Source organism: Erithacus rubecula (genome assembly GCF_903797595.1).
Source record: "Erithacus rubecula genome assembly, chromosome: 2".
NCBI classification, from domain to species: domain Eukaryota; kingdom Metazoa; phylum Chordata; class Aves; order Passeriformes; family Muscicapidae; genus Erithacus; species Erithacus rubecula.
Genome location: NC_136685.1, coordinates 89139132 through 89152219, shown reverse-complemented (window position 1 = coordinate 89152219; position 13088 = coordinate 89139132). Strand labels below are relative to the sequence as shown.

At 40.8% G+C, this 13088-nt stretch overlaps 1 protein-coding gene across 1 annotated transcript in view; it reads right to left on the bottom strand.

The window, feature by feature from the left end:
• Positions 1-13088, bottom strand: part of SMYD2 (SET and MYND domain containing 2) — a 28246-nt gene that overhangs the window by 4124 nt on the left and 11034 nt on the right. Inside the window, exons 4-9 of the mRNA XM_079297504.1 lie at positions 12572-12632; positions 10020-10144; positions 6255-6322; positions 4453-4555; positions 1984-2094; positions 123-243 (exon numbers count right to left, since the gene is read on the bottom strand). Of these exons, the coding sequence (XP_079153630.1) occupies positions 123-243; positions 1984-2094; positions 4453-4555; positions 6255-6322; positions 10020-10144; positions 12572-12632 (589 nt within the window). The remainder of the gene's footprint in view (positions 1-122; positions 244-1983; positions 2095-4452; positions 4556-6254; positions 6323-10019; positions 10145-12571; positions 12633-13088) is intronic.

Genomic DNA, 13088 nt, shown 5'->3' with positions numbered 1-13088 from the left:
AAAGAGGACAAAGATAAGTTTAATTTCTACATCTTATTATTTCTCCTGCACGTACTTCTGAAGTCCAGCAAGAAAGATTTTTATGTCACACACCAGTGGAGTCAGGGTAAGACAAAGGATATATTTGTAGTGCTTGGCTCGCCTGAATTCCTCAATCACGTTCCTGGCATATCTGATCATGTCCTTTACTGTCTCTACTGATGGAGGATCATTCAGCTTGCAGATTTCCAGTTTCTCTTTATCCTGAAGGAAACACAATGGACCTTACAAAGGCGGGTTCCAAGCCCTACAAATAAAAGTGCACCTGCTACACAAAATTTTTCTAATAAAAAGACACAGATGTGAACTTAAGCTCTTCAAAGGATGAAAAAACAAAGGTAGAATGTGCACCTGCAATTTTTGTCTAAAGCCTTGGCTAGAAACCCTAAGATCCCCTGGCCCTCCAGTTCATCTGCCATTCTCTACTTCCAAGGAGTCCCTTTCTTTTGAAAGATTGAAGAGCTTTTTGATTGTGTCTTGCAAGCGGTTTTACATAAGAAATTTCACTGCTTCCAAAAGATTAGGGTTTAAAACAAATTTGGGCTTAGTTTTAAGGCTATAATAGCTCAAGGACTTTAGGTTGACTACCAAATGACATCTCTGTGGAAAATGACATGATCTCAAACACAGAAAAGGAATCCTCAGATCTACAGACAAAAACTCATTTCTTTATATTTAGTTATTTCTGCTGGACAGCTCCACTTACTCTTATCTCTCTATCTAACATACTATTTCATGAAGAGTCAGCTACAATCTGGAGACAATTTTTTGCTGCTTAAGCTTCACATAGTTGCAAGATTTTTTTTCTTTTATTATTTAATCTGCCAGCTGAGAGAGCTACAGGGACTCTTTCCAGAACTGAAGGAGGCTGAGTGACAGGTGAATCCCAGAGTAGCACATTGTTGAAAATCACAGATGAAATCCTGGCTTCATTAAACTCAGTGGCAAAATTATCAAGGTAACTGTGGGAAAAACACAAATGATATGGTATCAACAGAATAGTCTCAAGCAACAATACTGGCTACTATCTGGAAAAAAAAAAAAGAGTCACAAAAGATGACACCATTTAGGGGAAGGAGATGGCTGTCTGGTGGGAAGCAGCTCTCAAAAGGATTCCTGGTAAAAATGGGAGGAAAAATTATCTGGAATTTAAGGATTAAATTATGCCAGACACACTGATCTTGTCTGGAATGACAGATAAGCTACAGAGAGATCAATTCTTGTAGGACCTTCTGTGAAGGAGGTCCAAACAGTTGCACAGGCACATCTGTCTCAGTGTCTGTTTGGTTTGGTACTTTTTCCCTCCATAAGTGCTTTTCTTTAAAACACCTAACACCTTTTGTCAGGAACACTGTCTGGATCTTCCTTTGTCCTTTGAGGGACACCAGCTCATGTTTAATGAACATAACTCTGGCCTGCACATCACAAGGGCCTGTGACCCATGACTGCACTGTCCCTGAGCAGACCAATATGATGCTATTGTAGAAAGGATCATTCCTCAGATTCTACTGGGTCTCCAAACCATCCAGACATGCCATACAATGCCCCCTAGAACTGATTGAAATGTCCCAACTGGGAAATGCAGCAGCACCCTATTCCAGAAATGCTCCAAGAAAGATTTACTTGCTGGGAGTTAAGCTCCGAGCTAAATTGGTTTGGCCAGGTAGCATAGACACAGTGTAATTATCTACTTTTAACAATCTTTGCTTTGTAGCTCAACTTTAAATAGGCCTCCACCAGGAAATTTCCTGAGGTGTCATGATTACAGTGGAAAGAATGAGTATTAAAAAGCACCCTGAACAGAAAGACAGAAAAACACAACCACCTCCCCCCATTCCCATTATCCTACTTTCCAAAACATAATTAAGCCAGATAGAATTCTACATCTAAGGATATGGGTAGGTCCTTTACAGTCAGAAGGATATTTCACACCAGTTCCATTACCTTTTCCTTCGTGGTGCACTCCCTGCAATCACAGCTAAAGAAGTAGGAGTCTCTTAACCTGTCATTTCTGTCCTCTGTGGGATACAGCAGGTCAATATAGCTACTAAATATCTACAGGGTAAAAACAAACAGAAAAACAAACCCAAAAAACTGTTAGATGAGAAGCAGCATCACTAAACATACTTCTTATACTAGTTCTGATATATGTGATATGTATGACAAGTACATATTCATGCAGCTTGTGGATCCCTACAGCCACATCACCTGCCCACTCCCCCACATTCCAAGCCCCTTGGCAGCATCAGGACTTGTCCCTTGAGAATGCAACCTGACAGAGAAGTGTTCCTTTCCTATTCCTTTTGGAATTTCCCCCAAATATTACCCTGGCTTGCACCCAGGACAGCAAGATTCAGGTGTGGATAAGGAAACTATGACAGCATAAATCTCAGGCTCCTGTCAGACTACAAAGAGACGCCTACTTTTCAGAAGTAAAATAATGATTTCAGGTATCCAGCCTAGGATAAATTACAGTCAGTGGCCTGGTTTTTTGGAGGCTGGAATCTCAAATTTTTCTTCTTGAAAACCTACAAAAATTGGGGCAACCGCAGCCACTAGTAGCTTTAGAAACTTGGGACAAGACCTTTAGATCTCTGAAAAGAAGAGAGGCCCAGTGCTCCAGTTCAAGGAGAAAGAATATCAGATTTACTTCAGCAGCAATATTTTAAAGCAAAGGAAATCTGCTTTTGAACATTTTAAAGGCCCTTCATATACACTATTCTTAAGTTTTCCTCTATTTCAATGGTCTTCAGAAAAGAACCCCTGCAACTAGCTTTAATGCAGTGCTTTTAGAATGAGATCTCCCCCAAGAAACACGTCCTATGCACAGTGCAGTTGATCATTCTGCAGACCAAGGAACAGCTTTAGCTCCATTTCCTCATCTATAGTTATTTGAAATGCTTTGCTCAGTCTTTTTACTTAAAGTTTCTCTTTTTCTTAAAAGTAAAATTACATGCAATTTCATACAGTGCACCTTCTTAAGTGTGAGCGTGTCATCTCACCCTTTCCCTCACACTCCTCTCTTCGATATTTTCAAAGCATGTGGAATGCAGGGACCACATTAACAGCACAAAAAAACACTTTAAAATGCTGCCCTGCAATGGCTGCATGGAGCCTGAAGATGGAGACACAGGCTGGGAGACTGCACCACGACCACACACAGCCACAGCTCCCCTACAGAAAACCCTGAAGTGTCAGAAAAGCCAGTGTGCAAAACCTGTGAGGTCCTGGAAAGCTGATGCAGCTTCTAAGGAAGAATTCAAGAAGAGGCCAAGCAAGGTAAAGACTCCACATCTCTATCTCTAATGATACACCTTACCCCAAAATGCTAAAAATGCCTGGGATTCCACAACAAAATTCTGAAACCAGAATCAGTCCTTGTCTGTTACCACAAAGCATTTGCAGTGACTGCCAACATCACAGACAAATCATCTCTGGCAAATGGCATCAAAGGAAGTTGCTCACCTGAGTTATTCACCCTTGGCTACAGCAAATAAATTCACTTTGTTCTCAAGGGGGAATAGCTATAGTCCACAAAAATAACCTCTACCTTTCTTCCAGGCTGCTATACACACCTCAGAAAACAGAAGGTGTTATCAAAAATCAAATCTTATCAGCATTAACTTTGCCCATTAAATTAACATTTACAAATGAGCCATTGAAATTCTGTGCAAACTCCATCCCCAGAGAGGAGGTTCAGTATCCTCATTCCCTGCAGGTATTTGAACATCCTCCCCAGCTCTGTTTAATTTTTTTTTTTTTTTGTTTTAAAGTAAAGTGCAGCTTAACTGTTTAAAACTCCCTGCCAGATTCATTATTTGATTGAGAAAGTTTCAAGGTAAACCTTACTAAATTTCACAGATTTTTATTCCTCTCTGTTCAGTTTCACTCCACCTAAAACCCCACATTTGTTCTTCTATGATTTCCCAGCAAATGCCACTGAGGTGATATGACCAAGTCCCATGCTTTGTGGATGCTCTGTCCAAACAGAAGTCAGAGGATTTATCTGTACCCATTTACCTTGTTTATTCTGGCTTCAATTTCAACACATTACTATTATACTGGGAACTATTACAGCAGTAATAATTTGCTTTGATCTTGGAATTTCAAAGCAGCAGCCAAACATCAGTAAACTCAGCCTCATTTTACAGATGGATAGACTGAGAGAAAGGCTGGCAGATACACAGTGACTGCTGCAGGTGCCTTTCCCATGTTTTAACAAAAAATAGGGTACTGTCTCCAAAAATCCCTTCAATCCTATTTTTTAGAAAGCACCATATTGCATTTCTCTGAGAAGCAAGAGATCCTTCCTTGCTGTTATTAAATTGCCATCTAATTGAAATGATCCCTGAGAAGCAGAGTGAATCCTGTCAGGTTGCAGGAGAACAGAGCACATTCAAACACTGCAGTTACCTCCTCTCCAGGCTCAATCTCTCTAACAGCTCTGACTTCAGCCAAGGTTCCCTTGTAAGTCACAATCACATTTGGGCAGCAGCTATGGTTCATCAATGCAACACTGTAAAAGTAGAAAAGTAAATGTTTTCCCCAACCACCACCACAAGCAACAGGCATAAAGTTAAGCACCACTTCACAAAATAAATAAGTCTGAAAGATTGAGTCAGTCTGTCTCTCTAAGCTGTTTTTATTCTGAGGCTTAACATGAAGGTAACCTTGGGAGAATCTGTTGTACTGTTATTTATTCTAATGATATGGAGAATGGCTGTGCTAATGAATCATTACATTTTTAAATACTATTATTGCAGAACTAGGCAAGTTATTATTTTCCCCTTCTTACAGTGCTAAAGGACACCTGACAGGTATGTTCATACAGCTTTACTATCAACATGATAGACTATTTCCCTCAGAGGAGAAAGAAAAACATTTTTAACCTAAAAGGAAACAAGTAAATGCAGAAAAACAAGAGTCTTTGCTGCATTGCAAATTAAGAGGGATGTTAAAATTTTAGGTGGCTTCTGTTCACATGTAAACAGCCTCCATGTTTGAAGTGGAAGGGAAGAGATCTCTCTCTGTTATACAAGCACATGATTTGGACAAAAACCTGGATGGATAGAGAAAAGCAAACCTCCTTATAATCAAGCTTGGAGAAAGTGCAGTTCACTGCTCATCTGAGATAAAATTTGTAATTTGAATTCCTTCTCTTCCAGTCTAGCAAAATAACAACTGTCTCTTCAGTATTTTTAGCTCACAGGCATAGCTGTTAAGTAGGAAAGATCTGACTCTTGTATCCTGAGCATTTAAAAGGATGGTGGTGGACATTTTTCTAGGACATCCTGGTTTAATACTCTCCTCTTCCCACAATGACTCTGATCCTGAGCATTTCAAGGCATTAATTTCCAATCTGTAGATCAGGGATATGAACCTCAGACAGACCAGCCTGAAGAAGAAGAATAATCTGTGAAGCAAGGGCTAGCTACTACTGCCTGTCTGCAGCACTTGGCAAAATCACATCCAGCTTTAAGTGGGCATCCATAAGTTTCAGGTTACTTTGACACAGATAAGCTATGAGTAATCCAAGCCTCACCAGGAAGTCAAACTAAGCCTCAGTGCTAATACCTTCATACAGGCTGTGCAAAGATCAGGGGCAGAAAATATCCTCCTCTGCTACCATATGAACTGGGAAGAGCAGATTTAAAAATGCAAAAAATGTTTCTTGCCCTAAAGAAAGCTGTAGTCCCCTGTTCACAAACTGCAGTTAACATTTAACATCTGCAGCTTATTTGTAAAGCTAAGAAGCTTCTACATGTTTTTGTTGTTATTTTTTTCCACTGTCATAGCAAGGAGGCTCAAAGAAGCTATGAAAGGAGTTTACTATTTGTTAAGGAACCAAGGTAGAAGGGATATTGTTCAGAGAGCACCAGGGGAAGGATTTTACCCAGCCAAAACAAGAAGCTGTGAATAGTGCAAGTCACCTGCAATCCTTTTCATTTAGCTTTCATCATTACTTGATGTCCCTGTCCAGAACCTGCTACCCAAGTGTTTTCTACCAATCTGAATATAGCTCACAAGCTAAGTTTCAAAACGTGCAATTTTACCAAAATTACTGGATTTTTCAGAAAAAACTGTTGCAAATAATTAGCCATATTTCATTACCAATTAAAGATACTTAAAACAAGACAAATTAATTATTTTGGTAGATGTCTACTTCCTCTGTTTTTCAATAATTTTATCTTTTAAAAAAAATAAAGTCAACCTACTCAGGAAATATGGCTGATCCCAAATGAGAGAGTTCTTCATCTTCAATTGTGAAGCCATTACAGTTAACCTAAGAAAAAAGAGAAAGGGGCTGGATCAACTCCTAGTCAGCTGATTACTCCACATGTACACAGATCACATTCTCATACATCAAACACAATTGCAGAAATTTGCTTACAATTTCCCACCCACCTCTCCAGGACTCACAGGGGGCTCCATGACATCTCAACAAGTGAAGTGAGGACAAAGTTCCACTCCAAAGGAATGCACAGGACACTAAAGAACTGACAGCCCAACATTTGCACCTGTTCAGGACACATCTAGTGAATTGCTCCCTGGAGGGCCAACCAAGAGGAAAGGGGCTCAAGAAGAGCACACAAAACATTGCCCCAGCATGGGGCAAAAAGACTTTATTGGGCCATGATAAGGAAAGGGGCCAAAGCAGAACTACACATGCAAGGAGCAATGTGGGAATGAAGGGCAGCAAACTCAGCCAGGCTGGGGCAGTGCAGAGCTTTGATGGAGCACATGTCACAGAGACCTGCCACAATGGCACCTGTCATCAAAGACTGCACATGCCAGCTACAGCTAAAGCACATGGGAAAACAACAAAAGCACTGAGAAAGACTTAAACCTCATAAAGACATAGAATAAGAGGGGACAGGAAAAGGACAGAGTATGAGAGGAAGTGTATTCCTAATTTAAACAGACACAGGATCAAAAGAACTTGTTCACAAAACTCTCTTATAGAATAGATTCAAGCAGGTTTTAAAACCTTCTCACTTTTGTTCTCATCCAAGTCAAAGGAATCTTATAGAAGTTTCAGCTTTTTTCATGTGGTTTGTATGACTTTAAGTGGCCAAAATGCACCTCAGTCAAGTACTTTATTCCACTTCCACTTCAAATCACACACATACTGACACAAAGAGAACCCTCTCCACATTCATCATTATCTCCCTACAAACATGAAAAAAGCACCAGTAATGCACTAAAACAACTGCTCACTAAAACAACATGGCCAAGTCCAGTTAAAGCTAGAAAGGGCACAGGAACAGTCAGTCAAGTATAGTGCAGTAGTTGTTTTGGAAAGGGTAAGAGCTGACAACGAATAATACCAACAATAATCACAGAACCATTGAATGGTTTGGGTTGGAAGGGACTGCAAAGATTGGAATTCAATCTCTTGTTTTTTTCTCCAATCCCCAGAGGCAGGGACACCTTCCAGTAGACTATGTTGCTCACCAAGAAAAGTGATATGCCCACAAGCTGGAATGTAGTCTGGATTGACTTTTAGAAATACACAAATACCCAAAGCCACCCCTCAGATATGAGCTATTCAGGGTGAATTCACAACTAAGGCAATTGTCCTGACTCACTCATCAGTATCTCTGGTATCTTTGATTGATCTTTATTCTGTTATTTTTAGCAATGTAGTGCCCAAAGGTTCCCAGTCTCTCAAGATGGGCATGCTACTCCACTGGCCAATGTAAAAGCACACCTGAACCAAAACCAAAATGCAATTGCTGAATGCAAAAACAATAGAAGGGAAAGATAATATCAACAGCAAGTAAGAACACAAGGCTACAAAGGCTGACAAAGAACAGCTTGATGGTTCTGAATCACAGGGAAATACATAAAAATTTGTGGTGAGTTATCATCAACTGCCCTCCACTAAGTCAGAGCCAACACACTTCATGAAAGTATCATATTAGAAATGACACAAGGAGGGATGAGAAGGGATGAGATGTCACTGGTTTCACCAGATTAATGCATGACTAAACACAGGCAAAGTAGAGGGAGTGAAGAGACAACCGCAGTTAAACTGGAGTTCAAGGTTGCTCCCAATGGTGGAAAAGAGAATGTGCAAAGGGAGGCACAACACGAAAGGTCTTCAGGGAAAGGGTGAGATGATGGAACTTGAGGCAAGAGAGAAACTGTTTGAAGGGTATGAGAAGGTGAGACTGAGGAAGAAAAGCTCCAGCCTCAAGAGCTATATTCCATGGGGACAAAAGAGAGTAGAATGATGCCAACAGCTGGAGAAAAGAACAGTGAAAAGCAAGGACTTCAGACAAAAGAACTTATTTCACTCAAAAGGACCACTTACACTTTAGGCTGTGTAAGAAAGAGCATCAGGCAGAGTTCACTAAGAGCAATGAGAAAGAGTCAGATGTATCCAAGTCCCAAATGACTGCCCTGAACCACAGGGAGGAGCAATGGGAAATGGAATGGAGGAGCAAAAGAAGACCACGAGGCCACAGTAAGTGCTCAAGGAAAACAAAGGAGCAGCAGCATTTCCATACTACTGGTTTTAGGTCAGGTTAACTAATCATTAGGAAACATGTTTGTACAGCTCAAGTACAAGCATACCTCCCTTTCTTCTGGAAAGATTTATCCTGGGACTAACACCTCAGAAGGCTGCATACTCTAAAACACTTCTGAGAAGCATCCAGGTGACTTCTGGAGATTTGAGTTAAAAAAATTCTAATGTCCACAGTGGCAAAGAGTAACCTGATGATCAGGATGAGCTTTAAGTAACACCTATAGGTGATCTCCATAGAGAAGACTGGATGGAATATGAGCTCTGGGAGTCAGCAGCTCACAGAAATCAGTTAAAGTACCACAATCTGGTGGAGCTGCCCTTGGACAGGACATGAAACAAAAGTCATTAGAGCCAAAATAATGAAATCTTTGGGGAATTCTGGCTACATTCTAACAAAAATATTCAGAAATACCACAATAAACTGGTTGTACTAACATCTTCAAAGTATCCCTCTGACAAACATAAATTTTAAAGTCTTCAAAAGAGAAAAAAGCCCTCATCATTGAAAGGAAATGTGTAATTAGAAACAACACAGGGGATGATAAGCAGATGCTAAACATCCTAAAGAATCATTCCTCTACAGAATAAGAGTACTTCTGTATTAAAAAAATAGTAACTGTGCCTCCTTGTTGGTAGATGCCCAGCTCTACCCAACAGGATATTTCCATCTCAGCTTTCATCACGAGGTCAACATTTGTCCTCATCTCAAGACACTATTTTACTCTGAAACTTAAGTACAAAACTAGCTTATATTAAAGCAAAAAAGAAGAAAATGGATCTTTCAGTATTCCACTAGTGCATTATTCCATCCACTACAATACATTCAATTCAGATGCATATGAAAAGTAGGTGAGAAAAAAGAAGTGACTTATCAGAAGTTATCTAACAAGACATCTTGTCTTTCCTTCATCTCTCCAGATGGCCAAACCACCTGACTACATTTAAAAGCCACACACCAGATAAAAGTTTTAGGCTGTGCTTTCTGCTGCTCTTTCTATGTCTCTGAAGTCTACTCCCTGTGAAGGTCAAACACAATGGTGACCTGACCAGCAAGGATTTCCACAAGTTTGAAGCCTGAATGAAGGATTTGCCTCTGCAGGGTCTCAGGCTAGCAGCCTTCCATGTTAGTTCAACAACAGCCACACTATGTTTGGCCCACAAGAAGCTTATTTGACAGGGTTTATTAAAGGCTATTTCCCCTTTTCTTCAGTATTTGAGAAGCACCTCATGGAAAGTCTGCAGACAAGAGTCTCTCTCCTCAGGATGGAAGTGGGGCACATCCAGCCACTACTGCTCAATGAAGCAGGTGTCCATCAAGTATAGTCATCTGTCCCTAAGATAAGCAAAGGACTATCCTTTCCATTGCTATTAATATTCTCCCCCTTTTAGAAAGGCTAAACTCCTACAGCACCATCCACCTAAGCAGGCTGTGCTCTAGCCAACTTACTTGTGCAAAGAGAACTACAAGGGCAGCATTGTCAGGGTAGTCCAAGTGCTTTGAGTAAAAGTGATGAAGAGCAGCAATGTCGTTCTGAATCAGCTCTCTCTTTTCATTGTCTAGTTTGTCAAGGTCTGTGGATAAAAAATACATTCCATTTCAGTAACAGGAAAATCCCTCTAGGGTAGGCTTAGTTTAGAAGAGGCCTAGGCTTTAACAGAAACCCCTGAGGGACAAAGCACTTGGAAGTACTGCAAGAAGTGCCTGCTCTTCCACAAACATAGCATTGCCTCTGCTAAAGCCACATGTGAGCTACAAAAACATAGAATCACAGAATCACAAGGTTGGAAGAGACCTTCAAGGTCATCAAGTCCACCCCATGCCCAATATGAAGGATTAAAAAGCATTTTCTCATAGGTTAGGTTAGCAGATAATTGGACACAGACTTTACCTTCCTGGGTTGTAGTCTTTAAAGTGCATTTGTTAACTGGAGCCAACAGCCCAGCCAGCCCTGGCCCTCTGGAAGCCTACCAGCTGGGGATGGCTGTCCTCAGCTGTCTGACACGACCTTATGAGCTACATGGTCCCACCTACTGTGGTGTGAACTCACACTAAACCTCACTCACCTGAAAGCATGCTTTACATAATGAAACTCTCATACAGACCTCTTCCTTACCAGCACAAACCACCCCAAACTGCTGCTCAGGCTGTTTATCCCTGCTGCTTTTGAAAGATGTGGTCTTTCCTAGCACAGAAACCCTAACTATTTGTGGCCACATGTAATAGGGACCTAGCAACAACACTGGGGCTGGTTACAGGGTGTCCTCTGCAGCAAGAGGAGGATGACATGAGGGTGCCCAGGAATGAAATCCCCCTGCTTCAGGAGGCAGCGAACAGTGCCTGAAAGGGCACACATCTCCATGGGCTGGGGGGTGACCACCAACAGAGATGTGTTTAGACTACAGACATCTACTAATAGGAGACAGCAGCAACATCAGTGGAAATGTCCTGGCACACCTGCCAACCATTATGGGTTTCTTCAGAGATTTACCCTCAGGCTTATGACAATTTCCAGCCAAAGCCATGGCCACTGAACCTTTCCCTACCTAGTCCATGCAGAGTAAGCCAGATGATCAACCACATACTCCTGGTCCCCCTCTCTCTCCCTTCAAGAGCAGTGTTTGGAAGTGTTTTCCTAATTCACTCTCTCACAGTGGCAGTGTTACTTGTTCTCTCCTGTTCTCTTCAACTCAAAACAATAACAGAGAGAAAATGCTGCCCAGCAAGAAGGAGGAAATTATTTGTAAGAGCATATGTGAATGATGGGGGAGTCTCAAAAAGCACAGAGGAAAATGAAATGGGACTATTTGATGTGATTTAAGACAAATCAGAAATAAGAAATTTTGAGCTTCCAACTGACAGCCAGTGCCTTTTCCTGTCCTGTGTATGGTGTTGCAAAGCATAAGACACTTATAAAGGTGTGCTAAGCAGTGAGGTGAGTCAAAAAGGCAGCAGGAACAGGGGTGCTTGCTAACAAAACAAAGGCTTCTAGAGGACAACAGGGACACTGCAACAGAAAAACCAGCCTTTTATCTCTCAAATTAATAAATTATCGAAGACAAGCTGCAATGCAGAAGAATACACAGAAATTACTTCAGCACTTACTCATTCTCCTCAACCTCAATCCTGCCAACTTACCTGTAGAACTATCCTTACCCTAGGCAAAGTTAAATGTTGGCATTTTCCCCCTTTTTCCCCCAGTTGTCCCAAAAGCAATGGCAGAAGCTTTTGTTCAGGAAGCAAGACTACTGTGCTTGGTTACTCTGCTACCTCAACTCCTAGCAATGAGTACATTTATTCAGCATTTTGTAAAAACTTTTGGAAGCCATCAGAGTAAGTAATGTGAACATACAACCCATTGCCCCCGTGTATATTATGCTCAGCACCAAGAAAGAAAACAACAGACTGGTGAAAACTGTGCCAGAATGGTTACTAATGGTCAGTTTCTAACTTGGATGTAAACAGTAGCTTTCCAGTAAAAAGAAAGCCATTGCCTTATCTCCCTCTTTGGATTATTTTAGAGCATTTAGGACATGGAATCATATATAACATGTCAGATTTGACTGGCAGTGACAGACACTGAAGCACAGTCCAGAGGGTGCTGCAATTAGCCCCTTAGTCACTGTCACCATCAAGCAACTGTGCTGTCTCTGATTTTATGCCTCCTGGTAACAAATACCAGCTATTTTAATTTTACAACATTACAATTCTCAAAAGACACTAGAATACCAGAGAAGCAAGAGATGAATGTATGCTACATAATTAACTCTGTCTAGGTTTTCATCCTTGTTTCACAGCTCCCACAAAAAGCCAAGGGAAAAAAAAAAATGAAGAGCACTGCACTTTCAAAAAAATGAGGAACAAATTCTCTTTGTTTACTCCTTTCCTCCAGCAGGAGCAGGATGGTTTGGAAGTTGTTGATGGAGGGGAGTCATGGGGAAACAAATCATTAATATAGTTAAATCAAAACCTCTGTTTACCTGAAAACCTTTTTAACTTACGTGATTCAAACTCTTTTACAGCAAGCAACTTCTCTGACTGTGTTCTCTCAGGGTGAGTTTTCTAACAACAAGGGGAAAAAATAAGAAAAGATTTTAGTATTTCACTTTGATAGTTTTGTGTACTCATTCAGAATTTGGGAACTCCTGCCTTTAAGACAGATCCAAATGCATAGTCTATGGAATTTATGAGAGTTGATAAACAGCAATGAGTTAAATTGACTGCCCTAAGTAAAGGCATAGAAATGTTCTCTCCACACCAATTTAGGCAGCAAAAGATGAACTCCTATCAAATTTATATACATAAACTGAACAGTATTTTAAATATGTCATTTGCTTTGTTCTAGACACTCAGAAAGCTGCTAACAATAGCAAGCAGGCAGAAGACAGGCTTTGCTTTGAGGAAAGTGAATAAACTGACTGTTGACAGAGTTCAAAAGCAATGCTCCACTGCTGGCCTAAGGCCACTTCTTTGTAATCTTGGCCATTAAATATGGCTTTGCAGGTGGCCCAGCAGCTG